Source organism: Lissotriton vulgaris, chromosome 3_1 (assembly GCF_964263255.1).
Source record: "Lissotriton vulgaris chromosome 3_1, aLisVul1.2, whole genome shotgun sequence".
NCBI lineage: Eukaryota > Metazoa > Chordata > Amphibia > Caudata > Salamandridae > Lissotriton > Lissotriton vulgaris.
In genome coordinates, this window is record NC_141689.1 from 1,808,149,427 (window position 1) to 1,808,176,368 (window position 26,942).

The 26,942-nt window shown below is 42.0% G+C and overlaps 1 protein-coding gene across 2 annotated transcripts in view; it reads right to left on the reverse strand.

The window, feature by feature from the left end:
• The window catches only part of HHIP (hedgehog interacting protein), a 234,793-nt gene that overhangs the window by 172,340 nt on the left and 35,511 nt on the right, over positions 1-26,942 (reverse strand). For both annotated transcript variants that reach the window (XM_086962253.1, XM_086962252.1), the window contains exons 3-4: positions 5,226-5,382; positions 2,679-2,880 (exon numbers count right to left, since the gene is read on the reverse strand). In XM_086962253.1, the coding sequence (XP_086818379.1) occupies positions 2,679-2,880; positions 5,226-5,382 (359 nt within the window). The remainder of the gene's footprint in view (positions 1-2,678; positions 2,881-5,225; positions 5,383-26,942) is intronic.

Sequence of the window (26,942 nt, forward strand, 5' to 3'; positions counted from 1 at the left end):
CCAACAATAAGTACCCTAAGGTTCCGTTCTATCTTCAACTCTCTTCTATTCAATTAAATGCAAGCTTGAAGCCAATTGGACAACTTCTAAACCGCTCCAATATCTTAAACCAGTTCAACGCTGGCAAGTATGAAAAAGCTTCTGCCATGGATTACTCGTTATCACTTCGACCCTAAACCCCTTGAAACCAGAATTACTGCTGATCTCCATTCCCAATGTGCCAGACTGTTACAATCGTGCCAGAATGTGCTAAACCCCCAGAATAATTGCCCTTATGTTATTAAATGTGTCAAATAGCCATGATTCAGGTTAGATAAGAATCTTAACCTCCAAGCTCACATTCATTCTTTCGTTTTTCTATGAGGTATCAAACCTTTCCTTCCTGTTGCAGAAATTCAACTAGAGATTCATTGCTTCTCGTTACCAGGATTCGGCTATGGTATGTCCTTATTCACTGGAATCCCAAATTCGCACCTTGCTCCTCACAGAGCAGCTTTCCATGCAATAGCTAGACTGGTCTTTCCTACAAGAAGTATGACCACATTACTGCAGCCCTGATGTCTCTGAAATGGCTCCTCTTTGAAGCAAAGAATATTCCAAGCCAGCATGCTTCATCCACAAAACTACATTGTGCACATAAACAGGCCATTTCAGGAGGGCAAACTCAATGGAGGAGTTTGGACGTCTCCCTACTTGAATTGCCAGCATGTACAAAGAAAAGAAGTCTGAGGAATCTTTCTCAAGCAGCGCACCGAAATTGTCAAACTCCATTTTTAATCAGAATAAACCCTTCCTACGAGGTCTCGAAAGGAGAGAGGACATTTTCCCGTTCCAACCTTAGTTCTCCATTCGATCTGCATTTTTTTAATCTCTATTGGAAGAGAATATGCCTGTTAGCCACCAGGCATCTCTTCCCAGTTTTCCCACACACTGGCATGGAGGAAGGCATGAGTTTATGTCTCAGATTCACCTACCACTCCCTGCCACAGATTTAAATCACAACTCACCATAGAAAGTAAGTCGCCCACACTGTTTGGTAAAGGAAGATCTAAGCTCGAAATCACGTTCAAGTTCCTTCCTCAAGTTTATTATTATGACTACACATGTCTGGTCGTTCAGCACCACGAAGAACTGCTTTCTTCTTCAAGGGTTAATGTTAGAAACAATGCTGTTTTCTTGTACATGGAACGTGTAAAGAGTTTGGCTTTATTAACATTAAAGAGAAGATATGCATATGCACCTTGTTCAAAAACAGGGTGGAGGCAGTTCAGGGGGTGTCTACCAAAATAATTCTTGATCTTAGTCACAGGGCTTTTGAGAAGAGGCTCAAAAAGATACAAACACGAGCATTGAAAGAAAGAGCTTCTATGCCTCTACCCATAACAGAACTTTCTCTGGTGTTCCCAACATTTGTTAGTGATTACCACAGGAGATGTGTTTCAGTGTTTCAGGTGGATACCCTCCCTGCCACAAAGTGGTATCCACCCTCCCTGACCCAGTGTGGTATCAGTCCCACTGGCACAGCATGCTATAACTAGGCTTAATTCAAGTTGTGCAACGCCCCCTCAATTTCCTCTTTACTATCCTAACATATTTAGGGTTGCCAGGGTACATATTCCACGTGCCCAAAGCATTTAATTACATAGGACATAAATACAACCGATGAATTCGTAGAAGCTGCATCTTTTCCTTTTGCTGGGTTCTCATTTATTTGACTGTACATTTTCACAATGCACAACTTTACCACAAGGTGTCAGGACGCTGAAGATAACAACAACAACTGAGATAACTGCTGTTACTCACAGGGACTCATCACATTTAATATCTATCAAGCAAACAGAAACCACTATAGATGTAATTGTCTTTAACCTGATTGTGATTATAACATGAGTGAAACAGATGACAGGGGTTTTAGCAAAAAGAAGTAGATAGTCAGGTATCCGACAAGGGAGAATTAGGTAAAAACTAAGGATTATAGGTGAAGGGGTGGGCCAAGAAATCCCAGAGGGAGGAATAGTATCCCCAACCAAATAAATGCCACTGCAGGCCTGACCTAGACATTACTTGCATTTTTCTAAAGATTCTTTGCGTCATTGTCTATTATACTGACTAGTTTGTCTTGAAGTTTCCACAAAAATTATTGTTAGTTTCCCAGCAGTTTATTTTTGAGGATCCTGGCAGTATATTGTAGCGCCAGGAGGTTCCTTTGAGAGAGACAGTTTGCGCTTTACAAAGGCCCCATTTCATTTCATTGTATGTGCCCTCAGACAGCTCGGCCCGCGCTCTATATTATGAGGCCTGTAAATTAATCTTAAAATAAGGTTGATTTGATTGTTCAGGGTAGTCTAATGCACGTCAATGACAAATTACAGTCTCAAAAAAATGTTTAACATACATTTAAGGAACCTTCTTTCAAAATTGTTGAAGGTACCTCTGCATCTTAGCCTACATGGCTAATAATAAAACTGCTATTACATCATCTGTTTATTATTTCTGTTGGAACATATCATTATCATTTTAAAATATAATTTGCATTCAAAGCAATTTAGGCTAAGAAAATATTTTTCTACACTGCAGTATTTTTGGATGTCAAGAGGAAAAATATAATTACCTCATATTATAGATTATACTTAAGTGAACCTGAGCAACAATGAATAAATCATATCTTTGGTGCTTACCTTTATTCCACTTTGAACCACCTTATGGATATCCAGGAAGGGTTCCTTCATTAAATCTCCCTCAGGAGTAAATATCTTGACATATCCCTCTTTCTCAAGGATGAAGAGGCGACGGGAGCCATCCCCACAATGTACCGCTCCCACGGGCTGCCTCAGCCCTCGTACCACCTCTTGAAGACAAAAATAGTTGTGTTTGTGTTTCCTAGGAAAGAACATCATGACAGTCAGGGAATACGTCCCATGTAGTGTGTGTATCTGACTTTGAGGGTCATGCTATAAAAGAGATCTTCTGTCCCCCATCCCCAGTAAGGAGACACAATATGAGGCATCAAAGAAGAAAGAGCAAGAAAGATAAACCAATGTCACATCAATTAAGGGGGAAGTAAACAGTTATCTTTTCAGTACAAAAACATTCAAAATATGCAGTTTCTTTAGTTCACTTCTAAGTAAAAGTCATTACGTCCTGATGTGTGTTTCTGACTGTGTCACGGGGCACAGTGATGCCAAGCCACAGCTATTCCTTCCTCTCCCTGCAAGCCAGGCTCCAAACGACCAACATGGGATTGCTGTGAAAACTTGGCAGATTGATCCAGCGGAACCAGGGTCAGGCAACTGGAAGAGACCAGTGAGGTGATGTTGTGGACTGTGAGAGCACCCTATGACGGTATAATGACTTAGGTCGCTAAATGGGTTTTACATACCGAAACAGTAAAAATGAGGAGTGAAAGAACACTGAGAGAATTTAAAATTAAATGCGAACCTGAAGAGGTTATCATATAAGTAGATGTTAGAATGTGTGACGCCTCATGTGGGTTACACTTTAACATAAGATGAAGGTCGATGGCTCTACCTTGCCCCACACTCTAGCTCGTGAGGTGGTTGAACATGTGTCCATCCACTGCACAGGGTTTCCTGAATCACCTTACTTTGGTTTGCAAGGATTCATACAAGTACTCGAGTTAGAAGACAAAAGGAAATTGTCCACTGCAACCACAAAGGTCACCACCCTGGAAGACTGCATATGAAGAGGCTGAATATAGGAATTTCGTTGTGATCACCAAAGCAAAAACCATAGACAAAGCAGTAGCATTTGTGGTGGTACAATTTGCAGTTGCATAAGGAGCTGCTCCTTATCAATGCAGTAGCCAGTAACATGACTAAGCAAAGACACTGGTGAGCTGCTCAATGGCTAGAAGTTGGTACCATGCTCCTTCGACAAACTTGTACAAATGAGCACAGCTTTGAGGTGGTGAATGCCTGGGTCTAGGTTGGACAAGGATATAAATTATGGTGTGAATTATTTATACTTTTCCTGGTTGATCTACTAAAATATATCTTGATATATGAGCAGGAGAATGGTTAGTATGTCACTGTAGAAGGCACGTTTTTCAAGAATCCTTGCCATGAATGTACTAACTACAGGCAGATTTCTCAGTCAAAAACTATTTCCATCTATCTGATTTGTAAGTTTTTTAAAACATTTTTATCAACAGGACTTCCCTCCATTTTGTGACTTGCATTTAACTCTTGAAATAGGAATTAACATCAGAAGAGGAAAGGTGGTTCAGGCCGTAAATCTTTAGACATACAGCACCAATAAACTAGTCTACCAAGCCCTCACTACCATTAGTACTATTATTAAGGGAAAGGTGAGCAGACTATGTATATTGGTAACCATGCTCTGTAACCAAAGGCAGCCCAGGTGCAAAAATTGGGCGTGCATCAATAAATGGTGCTAAGGATTTGGTAATTCACAGAAACAAAACAAAATCTCTATAACCAATCATCTGCGATGATAGAGTACTTGGTTTTCCATATTCAAAATATAATCAACATCTCATTGTCATCATATATTGGTGGATACATTTTAATTAAATCTTGTGAACATACATGAAAGCATCATTGGAAAAAAGTTAAATTTTTATATTTTTACAAATCTGGGACCCACCCAATACATAATAGAATCGCATAAACAGTCCATGATAACTTAAAAACACGAGATTTTGTTTTGCTTCCGTGTTGGTATGTGGATTTCTGTATTACACCATATAGAAAAATGAATGGTTTCACAAACTGTATTAGTTTCTTAGACTTTGGAGGATTCGATACTTGCCCAATTTGCCCATTTTTATCACCTGGGAAAATTGATAATTGCACAAGGAAAATATTTTTGCGCGGATCAGTTCACAATATACCACTCACAATACGTGAGTTGCTATGTGATCATATGAAGGATAAAACTCTGTGTGGGAACAAGAAATGAAAGGGGTGTGGATGGAAGGCCAAGCAAAGAAGCACCCACCATTTCAAAATATTAATGTGTGAATTAACCTACGAGACAGAAAAGTCAATTCACAACAGAAGCTTTGTGATTTACTTGTTATCTCCATGTGGTTACCGAAAGTACATTTTGAAAAGCAGCAACACCATAAAACATGTGGGAGGCTAAAGGGCTAAAGAACAATTACAAACTAAAATGCCACAAAATAAATCAAACAAGGTTAAATCGTTTTACATGAATATAGAAGTATCTATCATTGTCTGAACCTGTTGATCTCTTCAACTTTGACATAGTCCTCCATCTGGTCCAAGTAGTTGGAAGCCGGGCCTCGAACTTGTTTTCTCGGGAAGTCTGGAAAGCATATCCCGCCATCTTTTCTGGCATAGTAAAAGCAAAACTCCTCAGCCGTAGTTTGAAGAAATCCTACGGGAATAACAATGGTTGATCAATATTCTGCCACGTTTTGTCCACAGTCAGCAGTCTAATATCATGTCTAAGTTGAAGATAGTTCCAAATGCAGAATTACGCTGATGAAACAGAACAACAAAGCAACTGAGTTTTCTCGTCGTTGTGGAGGTATTTTGTTGATACCATTGTCATTTTATTGTATTGTAACTGCATTTATATAGAGCTTACTACCACTGACGAGGCGTTGAAGCGCTTTTTCAGCGAGTAGCACGCTACTCCGGAACCCAAAAAGGTTTAGAGTTGGGAATTAGTATAGCATTAAATTAATTTGAGTAGTTAAAACTATTGTCTGTTTGGTACTTTTAAAAATTGTACTCACTATTACTTACTGGTTTGTGTTCTCACGAGTGTTTTTTGATTAACCTAAATGGCATTTCTCATCCCACTGCTTATCTGTATTCTTCTGGTAAAATAAACACAGAAAACAAAACAGTTGTAGATACTTGCTACTTATCAATGTAGCTATGGGAAACCATACTGGCCGGGCAAAGATACATTGATAACCGTTTACCACTACACATACCTTGAAGGTCTTTCTGTTTTACATGGCCTCTGGTTTTCTCTAATCGGTTCTGCTTTGCTTAGCTAGCAGTTCCTAGAGGTAAGTTCCTCTTGGGTGCTGCACTCTATTCACATTTATTTACTTATTTTATAACCAACAAGAAATACTGGACGAGTATATGTACATCGTAGACATTTACCTTGTTTGGTAGAAGAGGCAAGTGACTTAAAATGTATGTTTGCAAAGAGTTTGTATTATTCAAAATCATATGTAGGAGCGTTTTAACCGTCTATGGCATTGTCCTGTAATATGTGATTCCATTAGTGATGTCATCAGTCATGAAGTATGCCAGAGTTGACACTAATGGCACGATTACGACTTTTGATGCAATTGGAGCAGGCGGTACGCCACCGCCACGTTCCCACTGTGCCAAAGACTTGGTCTCACTACCTGCCAGATTACGAGTTTCCTCGTGGCTACTGGGCTTTTTTTGGTGTTCCCACAGCAGTGCCTCTGAAAATGGGCACCGCAATGGGAATGCCAAAAACTGTTCCTGCATGGCATGGTCTGTAAAGTCCATGCCTTGCAGGAACTGGGGTGCATTCATACAGGGGGGCACACTGCATGTATCCACGTGGCATGAGGCACCAGAAATTCCTCTCAGTCACGTTTTCATGGCGGTGGAACTGCCATGAAATCCTTGGCAGAGAGGAAACTCATAATATGCTTAGTGGGACAGCAGCAGTCCTGTCAACCATATTGTGGCCTCAAAACTGCCGCCCCACCTCCGGGGAACTGTGGTTCCCTGGATGCATCCGTGGTCCCAGGGAGGTCTGACCACCCAACTCGTAATGGAGCTGTCAGACCACCGGTGCAACGGTGGCTGGACTACCAACGCTGCGCCACTACGTGTCTGGTGGGTAATTAGGTCCTAAGTGTGATGCCATTGGTGAAGTTTATTAACTCTATGATAAAATATGTCAATCAAATTGTGATGCCATCAGCAAAGATTCTGGCGAGTTGTGTTGCTTCTTGAGATTCTGATTTTACTACTTTTTAGCATGTGTTTTGCTTCATATTACTTTGCAGATCATTACATGCATCTAAGTTATTTTAAAACACAAATCAAACACCTTTAGTGGTGAACTTAATATTACTTTAAAAAAAAATTGTCAATGAATTTCAGTTTTTTAATATTTTTATGTTACCGATTTTTAAATAGTTTACTTTCTGAAATAGTTTGTAAGTGTGATTTTTGATTACAGAGCTACCTGCAAACTGGATTTACATTTTCGGTCACATGGTTTTTATCTGGGCATTTATTGATATATATATATATATATATATATGAACAAAGTCAAGCAAAAACACCAGTCACATCATCTCGTGGGGCTGGTGCGGAAAATGGGTGCAGGCCCGTTCAATTATCAATAAAGAATGTGTCATCTCCTGACACATAGAAACTCGCACTCCAGAGATTTTCAAACTTCAAAAGATTAATTGGCAAATATATATATATACTGCCAATCAAGGGCATCCGCCCAAAAACGCGTCAGTCCGCTGCGCTGTTGAGCTTGGTTTAATAAATTCCTTTTGCCTTATCTTTGGGAATCGTTTTGGTCTCTGTTCGCCGGAGCTGGAAGTGCAGGACTACTTGTTTGAATTTTTATATATATATATATATATATATATATATATATATATATATATATATATATATATATATATATATATATATATCACTGCTCCAGAACACACCAAATAGCGAGTCACTCTGCAGGCGGGTGCTGCGGCGCGTTGGTGTACCGCGATATCAATGAAAGCTCAATAATCCTCTCCAAATCCCCGGAAAAGAAAAAGCAGCACTCTCAAGAAATTTCAGCAATGCGAGATTTATTACCAAGACAGACGCGTTTCGGGAATGCTCCCTTCCTCGGTGTCTAAAGGTAATGTGCTGCGCGGTGCCATTCTAAAACCAGGTATGGATGGTCAAAACAAACGAGGGGTAGTACGCGCCTTGCATAATGGCAGGCGCCATATTGTAAATACAATATTAACATCAAACTGGGCATCAAAAACAACCATACATCATATTCACTGTGTGGTCATAACATACCCTAATACATTATTGAAACATTGACGATTTTGTCTTGTTTTATACTATCTTGCCGTGGATCGGCTATGGCAACCCAGCTGGGTTGCAACTTCCCTCAAAATGGATTTTTAACAGTGTCAATTAATCCATGTGTCAATAACATTGACCATCCCAAAAATCTTTCAGACTTCGTAAAATATATATGGTCTCTAGGCAGGACATATGTCCAATCCAGTCTTGAAATCAACATTACATCATAATAAACCCCCATCTTTCCCAGAAATAGAAAACGTACGTAGTTAAGAAAGTCAAAGTTAATATCCAAAATACACTCAATCATATGTCAAAACGGTTTACACAGTGTCAATGCCCAATTCACATTGTCTATCAATGGCTCTTCTAAATACCCAGATGTGCTGCCAACTCCTCCCCACTGTTCAACTCATCGAATTCCGTCTTTGTAACAACATTTTTCTTTTTCAGGGAAATGTTTTTAGACAAGTCTCTGGCACAGCGATGGGCTCCTGCTTCGCCCCCAGCTACGCAAAATGTTTGACATTAGACCAAATTCATGAAAATGTCCCTTGCCTCTCAAGTTCACTATCAGAACCTGCAGGAAAAGGGAGAGAAGGGATGTGGATGCAGCTCTTGTGCTCGAATCTACAGATCCACTTTTCAGAGCAGCAACTATGCATGCACTAACTACCCTAATATACATTGGCTTCTCCACGTCAGGTGAGTGAAACTATGGGGGACTGCTTGTGCCAGAAGGCTTTCCGCCTTTTATCCATGTGGGCAGGAGCTCATTGACATGTACAAGTCATAAGGAGACTGCACACATCAATAATATTCATACCCTTACTTTATGAGTAACGTTGTTATTGAGAACACCAGGACCCATTAAGCACATGAGCATTGGAGCCCTGGGACCTGCAAAGATAGGATATGGCATTTTTGTCCCCAGTCAGTGTTGGACATATCTCTGTGACAGCCCTGCTCCATGTGAGAACAACCATACAGGAATGGAATGAGTTCCGGCTGCAGACCTTTGCTTCAATACCTGAGTGCAGTGGGACCTACACCTCATATAACCATAGTTCCAGCCACCAGAACATTTTTTGCACCAGGGAAAATAGCTATAGTGTTGCAAAATGAAAACTGCAGCTCATTGGCTATGCTTTGCAAATTGATTTTGTGAATTTCCTTTTTCATAAAATGTGTATTTTCCCTTATCTTTATTCGTACAGGTATAAAAAAATCAGAATATGCAACTAATTAGTATGTGTTTTTTTGTCAACATTTATCTCCTCACCTGAGGCAGCGTTCACTTTTATAGTAAAGCGGGCAACTGTGATACTCATACGATTCACCATCAGCTTTTCATCAAGGTGACTAGTGGGAGTCTTTTTAGGGAGGATCTTTCTATCTTTCTTCCTGTTATATCAAAGAAACCGAATCCTGAGTGTTTGAAAGTTGGCATAGAAACCACCTTTTTGCTTGGATTCACTTCACTAATCCAGTATGATTGAATTGAGTAATACAAAAAGTTTCACCCGTTTTACAACAGAGAATTTATATCTGCAGGACACCAAAGCAAAGCTCTTGTGGACTTCTATAAGGGAGAAGGCAACACATAATAATATGTTTTTATGAATCTATAACATAGAAAGGCCAAATCAGTATAACCACCAAAGTCTGTTAAAAGCATAACATTTCTAATTAAACAAACTAGATTTTTCAAATTCTTTAAGGAAAGTCTTAAATGAATTAGTATTTTTACCACATTTATACATGTGATCTAGTTTTTATTACTATCCCATAAGCTGTCATCACATGCATGTTTGCTTGGTTTACTTCTGGTGAACGAATATTAGCATTACATCTAGGTCAAATGGTTGTGGTACTGTTTGTAACATACTATTGCAAAAGACTACACCTTCAACAACTAGATGGCCGATTTGAAAGAATTTAAGATTGTGTTTGAGAAATTGAAGAGTTGTGCAATTGTCTAAGGGCATTGCATCACATACAAAGGAAATCACTAATAGCCAGTGAGTGCACGCAGCCACGAAGAAAGCATAATATTTCAAAAGTGCATGTGGTCATAAACAATACAAGAGCACAAACATCTATAAAGATACAAAAACTAATCTGCAAAAGCACAATTCTTTGTGACTACAACAGACCTGCCAACTAGAACAAAAATCTCACCGAGTGAGGGGGGAGGGGCTCGCGCGAGAACTACCTAAGATGCACTGATGCCCCCACCCTGCTCCCAAGCTCCCGTAAAAAAGAAAGCTTGCTGAGACTGTCCTGGGGTGTTTTCACAACCCTTAATGGACGTCGACAGTTTAATACCTCGAAAAATGGTCTGAAATCCACAATTTGCAGTAGTTTTCCGCTCGTTTTTGTTGCCACAGTGTGATATTGGCTCCTCACCAGGTGAACGTGTATGGTGACACAGCGTGAGTTGGCAGGTCTACTACCACCAAACTTAGTGATACACAGTAAAATCTCTAATGCAACAAACAAACACATTTTTGTAAGGAATGTTTGAATTATTATCAGCTACTACTAATTATTTGTTTTTTTGGGCCACATCTCACTCTTGACAGAGGCCATTCATATGTCTGTCATTCTGGATTTTGCTCCTATAGGAACGGTCAATTCTAAACAACCAGGCCAGGTTGGCTCCAGAATGGGGCACTAGCGATCTCGATTAGTTTCAGTCTATTTGGGACTCATAAGTGAGATGTAACTTTAGTCATATGGCATGGTTTAGGTGTTCTACTACTATACTGTGTTCGAAGTATAAACTTTCAAAAATATTGAATTCGCCATATCGACTGAAGCAACCTCAGCACCAGATTTTAAGGGAAGTCAAGGTAAATGGTAAATTCAAGCTCAGGACCCAAGTCTGGGCATACTCATTGCACCTGTCATAGGCCGAAACGTGTCAGCTGTTTCTTGTATTCCTGTTTAGAGGGGTCAAGCTTAACAAGTAACAAACAGAGGGAAAACACATTGGAGAATTTTAGACAATTACAATATACTGAAACAGTGATGTCATAAAAAAACACTGTCAGTACATATGTGAAAGGAGAGCATCTTGGATATGTTGGTAGCAGAAAGTCTTAAAGAGTAGAGTACAAAACCTAGCAAATAGGACAGGTATATTCCCTTGTTTGAAATTATAATTGAATTAAAAAGGGAGAGTCAAAAACAAGCCCAACAATGATTAAAGATACATGAATGAGAAATTATGTGATGTGTGAAAAAGCAAATGTAATATCCATGAGTGAAACTATATGGGGAACAAACAACACAAACTGATGTCATATCATCCTTGCAAAACATTTTGTGAAGAAGGGTTTTGCCCTTGCGTGGTTGTATTTTTTCGTATTTGTCAGGATTCAGGGGGCCAGAGGTGATGGAAAATGTGTCAGTGGGGGCTATGAAGTGCAGACACATTAGGTCCTAACTTCATTCTAGCTTCAGGTACCCACTCCATGGGCTGGGGTCACCTCTTGGTGAAGAGAGGTAGTGCCTTACCCGAGTCTCACTTAAGGGTGGGCGTAGTTCGCGTAGCCGCACTCCGCGAAGCTACGCGAAGCCGTTCTCGCACTACGCGAGCTTCGCGAGCTTGCGTAGTAGCTTGCTGGTCCCATTCGCGAGCCATTTTTCTTGCTCGGGAGCGCGTAGTGCTTGTTCGGGGCGCTGTCTGCGTGTTCGGGGGATTGTAGCGTGCGACCTTACCCATGTGGTGGGCTATGGGCGCGGCCATCTTGTTTTTTCAATTGGCCCGCCCGCCCGCGTCCCCTACTTCCTCTTCCGGGTCGCGAATAACGCGTTCGCGCGGTGCACGTCTTGTTCGGGAACACAACTACTTGTTCGCGCGTCCGAATGACGTTATCGCGTTCTCACAGTCGGGTTGGATTGTGCAGCCGGATTCCAAACATCGTAGCGAACGCGACCGGGAGAGAAAAGCAAGAAAGCGAACGCAGAACCACGGTAAGTCATTACCGCGCACGCGAGAATGCTATTGAGCGTGCGAGGAAGAAAAACTACTACACTACACTGTAGATTGCGAAGTTGGCGACAGCTTCGCGCGCTCCGCGAAGTGCGAAGTTGCCGAAACTTCGCAAACTCTGCGAACGGAGCGTAGTTCTCCGCCCAGGCCTAGTCTCACTCTGAGTGATAGTCTTCACCTGGCAATGTGTTGCTTTATTGCCTTGCCCTTGTTCTGTGCTGCCTCTGGTTTTCTTTGCCGTAGAGTTTTACTGATGTATTTGCAGAAGCACCCCAGCCCCCCCCTGCCCTTCTCCTGGTCAGCTTTGGGCGTGTAACAGCTGTATCTGCTGCTAGAACCAGAAAGCACATTTCTGTTGATGCTATATTGTTTGATAACCAGATGCACCCATACTCATCATCTCCCCTCTGTCTTCCAGGTGGTGTAGATATACCAATTCCGTAACATCTAGACAGAGTTGTGCAGTCCCTGAAGCAGTGTGTAGATGCCAGTCGAGGATTTCACTCTCTCCCTCCCCGTTTCTTCCCCGCTCGCTAAGTCTGGTGGCATATTTCATCTGTCTCACCAGCATAGGTACTCAGGGACAGCATGAATATTCAGCTCAATCAGCAGATCTACAACTTCAAAGCATGACAGTACTTAAGTTGATTCTAAAATCCCCAAAGGGGGGATATATGAGAAATATACTTAATGTAAATGTAAATTGATACTTGTACGAATACCGCTGTGGAACCCATCCTGGCTTTCCCTGTGAGGTGTCCACTCCTGGGCACCCCCAAGTTAGAGGCCAGGCATCCTTAGCGTTGTGGGGGCCGTTGTGGAGATTAAGCAAGCTATTGCCCAGAGTTGCAGGGTGGGACTCCATGATTGGAATAGGCACCAAGGCGAGAATTATCAGGTCCATGGAATTTTTGAGCCCAAGACCCGCCGAGGCGGGAATTGAACCCTGGTCCCGGGCTAGACCTCTGCATTAGGGTCTGCTGCTCTAACCATTGAGCCACACTTCTCCACTTGAGAGGGGAAAATAGAATGTTGGTGGACACATTCATTACATTCTATGAGTCCACAGAGTTTAAATTGGATTTCTCATTCTATATTTGACCATTCTTAAGAACTTAATATGAAGGGTGGATGAATAAGAACTGTAACGATGGGAAGGAAAACACTATATAACATCACATGAATGGATATTAAACAGAACAGATGGGGAATCAGGAGCATTTATTTTGCAGACAGGGCTGAATATGATATAAAGAAAGCAACAAGTGATTTTCTGAAAGAAACTGAGATACAAACACAGGGAAACATTAGAGAATATTGAAGTTGGGCAAGCAGGTGAATGTTATTAGGTTATATAAAGGTAGAAGTAATTAATGATTTCTCTTTGTTTAAGGTGCTATAATAAAACTACCTCCTGATGCGCCAACTTTGAGTCACAAAGCCTAGAGGAACCAGTTATATGTAGTGACCAATGAAATAATTTAATCTGGAGGAGACACTAAAGAAAGTGGAGAGAATGAAAGAAATATTGAAACACATCGAAAAATAGTAGTGTCCATCTAATTGTGTAGAGGCTAAGAGCAGGGAAATGTCCATGACAAACAGAGAGGTGACATCCACAGAGATCCACATAATCATACAGAACCCCAATAAATAAGGGTAAAATGCTTGTACTCCCTTTCTCTTTCCTCTTCATCCCTTTATACACATACCAGCAGTAAACCAGGTCAAGCTAAGAACACTGCCCTGGTCAGTCACGCACTATGCCTAATCTTTGCCACGTAGGCCACACGACAATTCAACACGTTTACAATCAAGCACTCCCCATGTGTAGTGTACTAGCCATTCTCTAAAGCAACTTCAAGTGTTGTCAAGGGTATAATGCAAATACAATCTGATAAATGCACTTGTTAATGACACGGTTGTAAGTGGGCAAATGTGTTGATGTGCACGAAAGTAACTTTGGATTCTAAAAAAGGTTTTGAGCAATTTTCCAAGAGACATTAATTTCCATCTTATCCTACAAAATATCCTACATACATCTCCAGAGTACCATATCAAGTTATCATGAGTACACTATTGTCCATGCATTACTTAATTGCTTCTTGAGTGTTCTTAAGTGCAGTCCAATTGCAGGCAAAATTCAGCAGTTTCCCCTTGAAATACTCCACCTGCAAAATTGGAAAACGAGGTTTGCACCTGAAGCTTTGCATACAGCACTTACTGCTCTGTTTACAATGTCAGTGGCTTCCTATCTATTAAGCGGGCCTGCAATGCATTGCAGGTGTGCGCAGAGCCTGTTGACACTTTTGCCCAAAACATCTGAAAGTTCTGCTTGGTTGGTGGCTTGGCAGCGCCCTGGGAAAGTTTGAAAAAATGTAAACACAGTGGGTTGAAAACTTTCGAAATTATTCAGGCTAGCAGAGGACACCTGCGCGGCGGCTTACCCCATCACTACCATTGCCAAGGAACAGACACTTAGTGATCTGCAGGCTGGCAACATTGCACTCTCTGCACTGTGGGAGGTATGGTGTTACAGCATGGGAAGATCAACGGCTCTTTTTAAAGAGCCACTCCAGGGAGGCTGCGAGAGAATATAGGAATTTATTAGCTTCTCCTCAAAACCGCCAGGGGTGATAAAATGGCGATTATAGGGAAAATCCTAGAGAAATACTGCTCTCGGGGCAGGATTTTCACTGACACACTGGCCTTCCTGTGGTCTCTTTGTAAATGAATCGCCTTCTAGCACTAGACGTGGGATAACAGCAAGAATTCAATGTAAGATGAGGGCCATCCTGATGCGCATGCGTGTGCCAGGTCCTCAAACATCAGACATGGGGAGGAACCGAAATCAATAGACTTAATACAGAACACAATCTGCTGATTTTGGGATTTGGAAAAAAAGGGGGCTTAATAAAATGTATGCTAAACATCCCACTGGTTAGTAGTAATCATGTGATTTAGCTACTGAAACCACTGGCACCAGACTGAGCCTTCCTCTCCAATTGCAGTAAGTGTCCTTTAAACAGGCCTTTGTATTAGGAACTGCAGCCTGTTCTTCATAGGACATGGACGTGCAGCGTTACAAATTTACCTAATGAGTATATTAGGCCTATGTATGTGAATAAATTAATTTTTTTTGTTAATTTGCATAGCTATACACACCTAATTTGCACACCTGTAACATATGTCATGTGAAAATTACCCATTTTAGATCTCATGGAGAAAGGTTAATTATGCCTTTGATCCTAAAAACGTGTATGTGACACTAAAAATACACATTTCACAAAATGGATACATTTCGAGTGTGTGCGGTTAGAGCATTAAAATGCAGGCATAAAGGGCCATGTGTATGAAACTTTTTGGTTTTGCGATTCTCAAATAGCGGTTTTTAGAGAATCGCTATTTGAGAATCGCAAAACGCTATGTATGTAGGATTTCCAAATAATTTTGCGAATCCCGCATATTCCTTAATTGCGAATCGCAAATTGCAATTCGCAATTAAGGAATTCCTCCCCATTCATTCCTATGGGCCTAGAGGCCCCTAGGAATGAATGGGAAGACATTCTCAATTACCACCAACTTGAAGTTGGTGGTAATTTGCGATTCCCTAAGGCCAAATTGCACTTTTTCTGTGCTTCTTACATTGAATTTAAGGAATAGCAATTTGCGATTCCTTAAATGCAATTGCAAAATAAGGAATCGCAAATTTTGCAATTCCTTATTTTGCGAGGCAGTTTTGCTTTCATCTTGAAAACAAGGAGAGGGGTTCATAAAGTCCGAAAGAGACAGAGCACCAGTAACAATGAAGTTAAAAATATTGGTCCATAGTATAATGACACGGGGTGGTTTTACCGTGACAAATTGGAGTTTATAAGCGGACTGTCGTGAGCCTGGTATGCCCGGTTAACTGTAAAGTATACAAGCACACTCGGTCCGAAGTATAATGCCAAATCCTTTCCCATCTCTCCCTTTTCCCCCCACATAGCCCTTTTATAAACCACAGAAAACAGGCTGATACGCCACAAGAAGACCTGTCCTTTATAATTGCCAAGCACTTGCTCTCTATTCTTTTGAGCTGAAGTCAGCGCCACAATCTGTAAGGTGAGTCACAGATACAGAGTCCATTTAAGTAAATTTAGGCCAAAGATAGTAGCCTTATATTAAAATTGAGACATATATGTTTTATGAATCTATATTTATAGACGGACCTGCCAATTTTCCGGCAAATCTGGAGACCACAGATGATTGACCTTAACTGCGGTTGCAGTGATATGACCCTAGGTGAGTGGTTTTACATATATTAAGTTGAAGACTATACGAAGGGTTCAACAACAAAAAATTCTACTGTATGGGCAATAGTTGTTCATTTTTATAGGTTTGAGCCAATAGGCAGATATTCATCGATTGGAAATTAGAAGGATTGAAGAATTTTTTTTTGTATTATGTTAGATACATTGATTAGAATCAAAAGTGAAAGGATTATCTATGTTAGTCCTGAAGAAGGTGGATGTATCCATTAAGTCCCACCGAAACGCGTCAACGTAATAAACTCTGTTAAATTTGAATCGGGACAAGAAGCATAGAGGCCAAAATGTGTTGTCCCTTGCCTTGTTCATAGTCTTTTCAAATTTACCCTGTAAAGGCATAAGTTGGTTGCCTTATTCTTGCTCCTTCCAGGTGGTGTTAGTTTGCTGCTAATATAATGATGACGATTTGTGTAGGCCTCATGTATTTTAATTGTGTTTTTTAAAAGCTGTGGCAACTTAGGTACCCTTTATTTTGTATTCACATGTGATGATTTGAAATAGTGGTTTTTTATATATTCAGATTTTTTAATAAAGAAGAGCTTTGTTATATGATTAGCTGTATCCCTACTTGAGTTGTTCCAAGTGTGTGAGTGTGGACTGTGTGCCATAGTATTTGGTGTGTAAGAAAGTGTTCTAGAAAAGTTTTGCTTTCATACATACCACTGAGCCAAATTGCGATCGCAATTTCGGGGTTTGCGATCGCAATTTGGAATGATACATGTGGCCCAAAATTCTGTTTCATTCGTCTTTTCTCCAATAACAAAAATGTGCCTTCCATGTCTTGCCTTCTGGTAGGTATCTTCTGATTTTTAAATCGATTTCTTCATTTCATATTTCATTCTGCTTTTCGCACACACACTTTGTAGCTACTCCACTTTTGTGGAACTTGTTGTCTCCAAAACAGCTTCAAATATCTGTTAAGCCTTTTGTGGGTGTTATTAAGTCCACTAGTTTGCGGACATTCGCAAAATTTGAATTGTGTGTTGAGTATCACCTCTGACACCGCTGCTCATCGAAATCCAGTTCCTTCACATTGACTGACAAAGTCACATGGAAAAGGTATGAAATAATGTGTAAATTACACATTTTAAAGCGCCACATAGAGATTTGTAAAGCTTGTTCATGTTAAGCCTGTGTAAATTATGGCTTCTCTAGAAGTTAGTCAAATTTATGCTTGGGAAAACGTTGGGATTGAGCCCCGGAGAATTGAAGACGGGAAAAGTTAAGCACAAGTGTAACAATTTATACTGTTAGGCAGACGTGTGCCTGGAAATAAACATTCTGAATTAACACCAGAGAATAGAATACAACCCAAAAGAACGATTTTCTGAACATTTGGCTTGAAAAAATATGGAAAAATATGAAAGAAATAGCTGCAGTTTTAGCAGGGCAAAGACGTTTTTGTTTGGATTTCTGTGCTGCAGCCAATTTCAAGTCTGAATCTACAAGCAACCCAATAGAAACCGGTTTTATGAGACATGGAACTTGCAGGCTCTGTAGTCCATCAGGTACAGATAACAGGTAGTTGGGGCTCAAAGTAGAAAGAGGTCGCATGGTTGAAGCTATCCATCGGTATATACAGAGCATAGCGACAGGCACTGGCTGCCACCGACAAAGAGAGAGTCTTATTGCAAGTTATAGGAAAGGCAATGCCATTTAACACCTGGCTCAGAAACACTAAATACATATAATATATCACTAAGTAAGCTGAAGCAACTCAAGACTGCCCAGGAAGCCAAAGGTACAACCCCCAAAAAAAACACATATTACATATTATGGGCTATATTTTCCGGCTGTTTCCAAACCCAACTCGAGCTCTTTAAGGCAAAGCCAGAAGATGGGTAAGCCAGCCAACATATCATGAAAGGATTTACTACTATAAATACGAAATTTGCTACCATGCTTTTTCAAAGAATCTTTGCACCAGGAAGAGAAATCACACTGAATGAGAGCTCACAGGTTCATTTTCATTTAATTTCCTGAAATAGTGCATGCATCGACAGGAAACGAATTGACTTGGAACAGCAGAAAAATATACCTACCATTTCATGGTATAATGTTCTGCGAACCCAGGGTGTCCATGAAAACGATAGGGAGGGCGAAATCTAAGAATCCATATAATGTGCAGTATTTTAAGAGTTAGACTTATGTTGCCAAATGCAGGGAGCCAATGAACAGCACCTACAGGTAGAGCACTGGAGACCAAGCCTGCAGTTTAATACTAGTGATAACAATGTTCTGATAGCTAAGCTCGAGGCAGGATCTCGTAATAGATGGATGGACTGGGAATCGTCAGGTGACAGCACACTTGTCTCTAGAGGACAATGTTATTTCTCGGTTTGGAAGCCTGGGTGAGAGTGCTAGAGTTACAAGTAGACAATAGCCTTGAAAACATTCTCTTTTTTTATATAATATTTTTATTGGTATTTACATGATACAGAGAACAAAGTGACATACAACAACAAAAAACATGTTTTCGGGCATTCACATCGGACAATCCGGCATTTTGGTGGTAATATTGTTCGAGTCAAGTTCGTTGGTTGGTTTTACAGTCTTCACGTGACTGCCCCTCCTTCTTTCGCACATATAACATTGAACATTTAAGTTATCGCTGATGGTTGCGTGTATAGATGATACATAAAACGTACACAGAACATAAAGTTGGTGGGTGGTTGTGTAGTTACAGGTCGTTAGGTGGCCCTGGAATTGTGTATAGCTGATTAGGTTCAGGATTTTTGTTCTTCATGGTGGTTTGTATGGGCTTAGGAATGTGTCTAGTTTGGACCACATTGCTCTGTTGGGGTTCTTCCATGGTGTGTGTCTGAGAGCAGTGTTGTCCGCTCCTCTGAGATATGTCACCCAGTTCAGCCACCCTTTTAATGTGACTTTGGAGGTATATTTCCATTTTGGTAGAACAGTTTTGACTGCCGTAGTAAATAGGAAGTCCAGGAGGTATCTGTCCTGTTGTGTGGCTACGTCAGTTGTGATATGGGCAGTGGTAGTTGTGGCGAATGTTCGGTCTAGAGTGCAGCCTACAGTTTTGTTGATGAAGTTGAGCACCTTCCCCCAGAATTTGCTGACCTTACTGCAGTGATAGATGAGGTGTGCGAGGTCACCTTTTTCTGTGTCACAGTTCCAGCATCTGTCATTATCTCTCAGACCTATCGATGCTAGATGCGCAGGTGTCCAGTATGCTTGGTGTAGTAGCCAGAATTTCGTTTGTGCCAAGACCGGCGATATCATGTTTTTCGAGGGGGCTGCCCAAAAGGATTGTAGTTCTTGTTCAGTGAGTTTGGTACCTAGCTGTATTTCCCAGTAGTTGGTGTTTTTGGCATTGAGTCTGGTGGATATAGGGCACAGGAGTTTGTACAGTTGTGAGACCTGGTGGCCCGTCTTGTTTATAGTTTCCATGTAATGGAAGATTGAGGGTTCGTGCTTGGTTAGCTTTGACTTGGATAGGGCTGTTTTGATTGCCAGGAAATTGTATAGTTCTATGTCTGGAAGTGCGTGTTGTGCTTCCAGGTAGTTGAAAGTGTGGGGAGACCCTACTGCTTCCAACTGCGCTGGATAAGAGAAACCTAGTCTTCTCCATGACTTTATGTCCAGGGGCTTGCCTCTGTATTTGATCTTGGGGTTTGCCCAGAGTGTTCCCCATTGCGAGTTTCTGATGCTGTGCTCAAGCTTCTGATCTACTTTGAGCAGCGCTTGTCTTGTGATTCTAAAGATAGGGTTGTTTTTTTGTGCCTGCTTTTTGGCAGTGAGGAGAGTTAAGGGGTCAGTGTTATTTAGAATGGCTCTCTCAATAGTGAGCCATGTTGGTGTGTATGGCTGGTTTGGGAGAACCCAGTGTATTTCTTGTCTGGCTATAAAGGCTGTCTGGAAGGTTCTTATGTTTGCTACATTGAGTCCCCCAAGCTTTTTCTCTAGTCTGAGTTATTGGAGGCCTATTCTAGGTTTCTTATCTCTCCATATGAATTTGTTTAACATTTGGTCTATCTTTCTGTGGAATTCATCTGTGAAAGCCATGGGGAGCATTCCTGCAAGATAGTTTACAATGGGCGTGATCATCATCTTCACTGTATTTATCCTCCCCCACCAGGTGATGAACTTGGGTAACCAGGATTCTAGTAGACCTTTCATCTTATCTAGTGTTGCCTTCTCATTTTGCTCCAGGGTGATTCTCATGCTTTTCCCGAATTGGATGCCTAGATATTTGACAAAGCCGAGTTGCCAGGCCAGCCCTGAGGTTCCAAATATCTCTTTGGTCATGTGGATGTTTAGGGGCATGCATTCTGATTTATCTCTATTGAGCTTATATCCTGAGTGTTTAGCGTACGTTTCGATGGTGTGCATGAGTGCTGGTATGGATTGTGTGGGGTTTTCCGTTATTATGAGTAGGTCATCCGCGTAGGCTGCAAGTTTGGCTGAACTATTGTTAATGGTTACGCCCGCTATATTTCTGTTTGCTAGAATGTCCCTAATCAGGGGTTCGAGTGCTAAAAGGAACAGCAGCGGGGATAGCGGGCAACCCTGTCTCGTTTCCCTTTTGAGGTTAAATTGGGCCGATGTTGTACCACTTAGGGCAGACACCTAAAATCATGAAATGAAAGATGGTTGTGATAAGTCCCAACATATAAATCAGGCCCCGAGAACTTAATGGCCTTTGAAGGAGGATTTCAACCTTGATGGAAATATCAACAATTATTGGCATAGCCTAAAGGTCTCGCTTTTGGGACCTTAGAAGTATTTAGTTATACAGCACAATATCCTTGGTGCAACAACATCAACTGTTGCATGGCTAAACACTTATAAGAGAACTATAAATAATGGTTCTGTCGGAACGAAATACACACTGATATAGTATTTCTTATTGCATTACTTAGAGAATCCGTCCCTGCGCGGGTACCAGGATAATGGTATCTATACCAGTATAAACAAAGCACACTGACCAAAGAGGAAATAAAGTTTTAGTCATATATTTCCATCATATCTGAATCATGTTAAATCATTAATTTTGCTGTCCAACAAAAACACATACAACATATAAACCACATACATTTTGTGCAAAATTGTTATACATTTAAAAACAACATACATTGATGTCAAATCAAACGGTTCTTTTGCAAAGCCAACTATATTTGCAATAAACCAATAGGTACATCAATTAATTCTTGGGTCCTAGTGGATATTTGTATAGTTGATTCATGGAAAGAAGGAATGCGTCGACGTTTTGACCCTGGGGGGGGGGGGGGGGGGGGGGGGGGGGGCGATGCGCTGGTTGTGTGCATCAAGGGCGGGTCTTCATCAGGACTGAACAATGGTGGGACAGCTCTAAATGAACCTCGGCTCCTCTTGGAAACCTGGTCCTGTATGATTAGGGTTGCTGGTCAGCTAACTCAGTCAACACGATAGTCCTTCAACCTCTAAGGTGGCCAGCATCTGTCTCCTTCTTTGCAGGTCATGCGAATAGGGCATTCGCGTGACCTGCAAAGAAGGAGACAGATGCTGGCACCAGCGTTTCTAAATCGAGGAAACCATACACTTTCCATCTTCACCAGCTGGTAGATTAAACCACCATAGAGGTTCATTTAAGGCTGTCCCACCATTGTTCAGTCCTGATGAAGACCCGCCCTTGATGCGCACAACCAGCGCATCGCCCCCCCCCAGGGTCGAAACGTCGACTCATTCCTTCTTTCCATGAATCAACTATACAAATACCCACTAGGACCCAAGAATTAATTGATGTACCTATTGGTTTTTTGCAATTATAGTTGCTTTGTCAAAGAACCGTTTGATTTGACATCAATGTATGTTGTTTTTAAATGTATAACAATTTTGCACAAAATTTATGTGGTTTATATGTTGTATGTGTTTTTGTTGGACAGCAAAATTAATGATTTAACATGATTCAGATATGATGGAAATATATGACTAAAACTTTATTTCCTCTTTGGTCATACTGGTATAGATACCATTATCCTGGTACCCGCGCAGGGTCGGATTCTATAAGTAATGCAATAAGAAATACTATATCAGTGTGTATTTCGTTCCGACAGAACCATTATTAATAGTTCAATTACCTACCCAGGTTCTGAGGGTTACAGGGTCACCCCATTGCATGTAATGGTAAACACTTATAAGGTCCCAAAGGCGAGACCTATTGGCTATACCAATGCTCGTCTACTAGTTTGGCTGGGAGGCATAGTGCGCACAATACAAAACCTTAAATATGGGAAATATCCCAATTAGGTGGCATGACAGAGATTAGGAAACTGTAGTTTGAAATGCAGACTAGTGTATTATTTTATGATCCATTGGATTGAATAGGCTTTGTCCTTAAAATTGACAAAATTATGAATTAGGGCAACCAAAAATTATAATCAGTTGTAAGTGAGAGTTTGCTTGTGACAGTTAGTAAGTGAGTGTACCTCGCTCCGCCTACCTGCCCCCCCTTCTCTTCCTCATTAAGCAGGCGATCACTCAAGCGGGCGCGTCACTTTCATGGCTGCCCGGCCAAATCTTGTTCTTTGTATCCACCGTATGTCTTTGTGTTTGTGTTGTGTATGTTTGCACCTTTGTTGTGCCCGTATCTATAAAGTGCGCGCATGCCTGTGTTTGTCTGTATGCTGAGGTTCCGTGACAATTGTAAGTGGTGTTTTTGACTCGCCCGAATATGGTCGAGTCTGGTATCTATGAACCGCAAATGACGAGTTTAGTGGGTGTACGCGTTTTCACTGTACTAGCCTAAACCGTTCGTTTGTTTCGTGGGTTTCTTCATCTGAACCCACGGGTTCCATTTTAGATATGACATCGATTTTGTTTCTTGCCCTCGAATAGCCAGCGAACGGACGCTGTCCGTTCCGTGACCCTGGGATTCCCAAACCCTTGCGGAAGACACGTGTTCCTTTGAGGGTGTCTTTATGATGAGGGGGATGACACTGTAAGGCAGATGGCCCCGCTGGAGGCTCATCTTGCCGTGCCGGTCTATTGTCTCAGTTGTGCATTCATTAGGCACATCCTTTTGATCCTTGCAATCGTGTTTCCTGATACCACCCCTTTTACACTTTCTTCGATCTGTTCGCTATCCTTCGTCTTCCTCTGCACCTGTTTCTGACTCTTCTCTGATTCGTTTACAGCTGAACGGAATGCACTAAATGGTGGGAAGATGTACTTTTACAGTTGGGAACTGCCAAATGCTACTGTAATTATGTTCCGGGCCCTGAATACATGAAAGCGACCCCCTCTGATATTTACTGTGGGAACCGGGTTGTAACCTTTTGTCTGTCATGTTATCCTATGACGAAAAACGGTATAAAAAGAGCGATCCACAGATACAATTTGAATCAGACTCCGTGAACTTACATGCTATGTACTTCTCGTGACTTCTGTGTTCCCTGCAGTAAATAAACCTCGAATCTTTGACGCCGAAGGAAGTGTCCCGTGTCTCTGTCATTTGTACGCCGGAACAGGTAACCCACGAAGGTTTCAGGTGTTATCCCTGGCACCGCTGGGTCTTTGAGAAACCCAGTCCTTCAGTTGGCGCCCAACGTACGGCTGCATCAGTGGTACCGGTCCAAAGCCCGACGATCGTGAGGAACTTCGTGTGAAATCTCCGAGGGAAGGTGCACCCCGCTTCATCGATCCAGTTGTCGAAACAAGTGGCCTGACGACTTTTCCCGCGAAGATCCCCGCCTCCTGACGGCTGCGACGGACTGCTGCCCTGACTGTAGACCTGTTTTGGCGCCTGGCGTAGACCTTGGTACAGCGAGACGATTAACGGGCCTTCCTAGTGACGCCATTGATCTTTGAGTTAAGTATTTGTGGGTCGCTCCCAAAGTCCTTTGTTGTTGCGGGTGCTTAGTTGTTGCATGGTTCCATTGCATTTGTGGTTCTTGGTATTTTGTTCTTCGTTGTTCTATTTGACGTCTGCAGTCGCCAAAAACCGAGGGTTTTTGCACTTTTGCAGGGACGTTGTAATCCTATAACCCTTGACGTTTGTGAAACTCGGTTAGTGTGCACGATGCCTGACCGTAGTACTTTGTTCAGTTGCTTTAGGGGTTGTGGCTCGGATTCCCGGTTGGAGGACTCGTGTCCGGTACCTCCGGTCGGAACTCCGACTTACAAATTATATAGTCGACATGGTTTGGGTCCTATCACATTTAATGATTGCTGGGTTCGTTACACCAAAGATGACGGTGTCCTTAGTTGGCCACCTCACGGTAGTTTTGAGACTCCGATTTTAGATAATCTTGAAGCTAAATTGTTCCAAAGGAAAGCAAGGCCGGCCATGTTTGATTCCTTTCGGTTATGGCGTAAGGAAGTCAAGCAGAAAGAAATCAAGCAGCTTAAACGTAATAAGAGAGAAGGTATCGTTACTACGATGAAAAATGCAGAGCAGTTTCAGCGAGATAAAGAAGAGAAGGAGAAAGAAGTTTTTGATAGATTGCAACGCATGACGGTGGATAAATGTTATCCCGCTTTACCGACGGGTACGGATAAGAAGGGAGAGGAAGCAGTAGAGGACCCTTTGTTGTCTTATCTACTGAAATCGCCACCTCCATATGCACAGGATACCACAGTTCCTGTGGTCCCTCTGTTCCTCCACCTGCTGTTCCGGCAGCTGTTCCTCTACCTGCTCCTGTTCCTTCTGCTCCTCCGTCTATACCTTTTCATACTACTGTTCCCGCTACTTCCACTCTTGTGGCTACTCCGGCTGCTCCTTCTATTCCTGGCTCTTCTATTGTTTCCCCTTTGCTTCTCTCTTCTTCTCCGTCTGTTCGACGTCGTGTTCCTACTGTTGCTGCCAATTTCTACACTCCTTTTGGACCGATTCTTGGGTCTGCTGATTCTGATGCTCCCCAACGACGAAGTCAGCTTCCTGATGGTAGGGAGCGTGACACGTTAATTAGGATGGCGCGTAATTGGATTAGGTACCCCGTTAAAAATCCTCCGCGCATAGTTTTAGAGACGTTCTCTCAATTCAATGAGCCAACACAGAGGTTTGTGTTTGATGAAATGGGCAAATTTCTACGTGAAGTGATATCCAATGATGAAGCGAACGAAGTACCGATGGATGTAACTGAACTCCAGCTTCAGTTTTCAAGTGGTATACTTGTGGGTAGCAATGTTCGACGTGCTGTCGAGCATCTACTGTCTTTTCGTCCCACTATCATACCTCGAGCATTGTTTAAAGATGATACTGAGGAATGGATGGCTACGCCTGGTCAGTTTCCCATGCGTGAAGTTCCACCAGTGTATATGCCAGGTAACCCTGGTGCTAACCCTCCCGTTCTGCCACATTTCCAGAGAGTGTGGACACACCTCCCATGGAAACGATCGGAAGTTTTGCAGGTTAAGCAGACCTTGCCCGACCCTCGCAAAAATCCTGCTGGGTACTATAAAGAATTGTCTCAGTTAGTGGATGCTACGATAATGAATCTTGCCGACATCGATATGCTGTTCGGAAATGTTGTACCGCAACCGGTATGGCCGAAAATTCGTCAGGAAAACCATATAGCTGAGTTAGGTGGTGACTGGCCTGCTCTTGTGGCGGCTGATGCCCGACAAATTGGTGGGGCTAAGCCTGAGCAGCTCATTACTGATCTTCCCCAGAGAATAATTACCTTTATGAAAACACTTATGCCAGCTATGAAAGTTAACTGGGACAAACTGTCCGCTTGTAAGCAAAAGAAGGACGAGAGTGTCTCCGATTTCTTCACGAGATTTGAGGAGGCATTCATCGATCACAGTGGTCAGGATATGGGCACTGAGGGAGGTCAGAGATTGTTTGTGGATACATTTGTGTCTAATTTGTTGCCTGATCTAAGCAATAGGTTGAAGAATTCTGAGAGTGCGTGGGCTGTTTCCACTTCTGCTCAGATATTGGCTACGGCCCAATATTATGAGAATAGAGAGAACGAGGAAAATGATCGTGCAGACAAAAAGACGAAAGAACTCAAAACTAAAGTGTTGTTGCAACAAGCGTATCCTCCGCGTTCGAATCAGAATGATTCTCAGCAGCGGAATAGATCGCAATCGCAGTCATCTAGGTCACAATCGCAAAATGACACTTCCTCGCAGAGATCTATGCTTGGGTACAATCAGTGTGCCTATTGTAGGGGTGAGGGTCATTTGAAATTTGATTGCCCGGTTCTGCGTGATCGAAATAGTGGAAATTCATCTAGAGGAGGCCGTGGTGGTCCTCAACAGGCTTCACGAGGTAGAGGTCGCGGTGTTACGCAAAATCAAAATGATCGTTTTAATAATTCCTCTGATTCTAATAATTGTTTCGATCAGCGTGGATCATCATCAGGTAGATCCGCACAATACAATGTGGATGATTATTACGTCGATCAGGGTGCTGACGACGGTAATTACTAGGACAGCCGTAGACAAGGAGAGGGAGTAGTATCAGTTCCGGTTGATCAGAGAGGGCCTTATGTCGCAGTCGCCACCTCGGGCGTAGTTGAGCCTTTTCTGTTGGACACTGGTGCAGCGAAAAGTTCCATCATGCATTCGAAACTCCCTGGCGCACCTTTGTCTGGCTTAACAAATGTTTCTGTTGGATTCTCTGGCGCC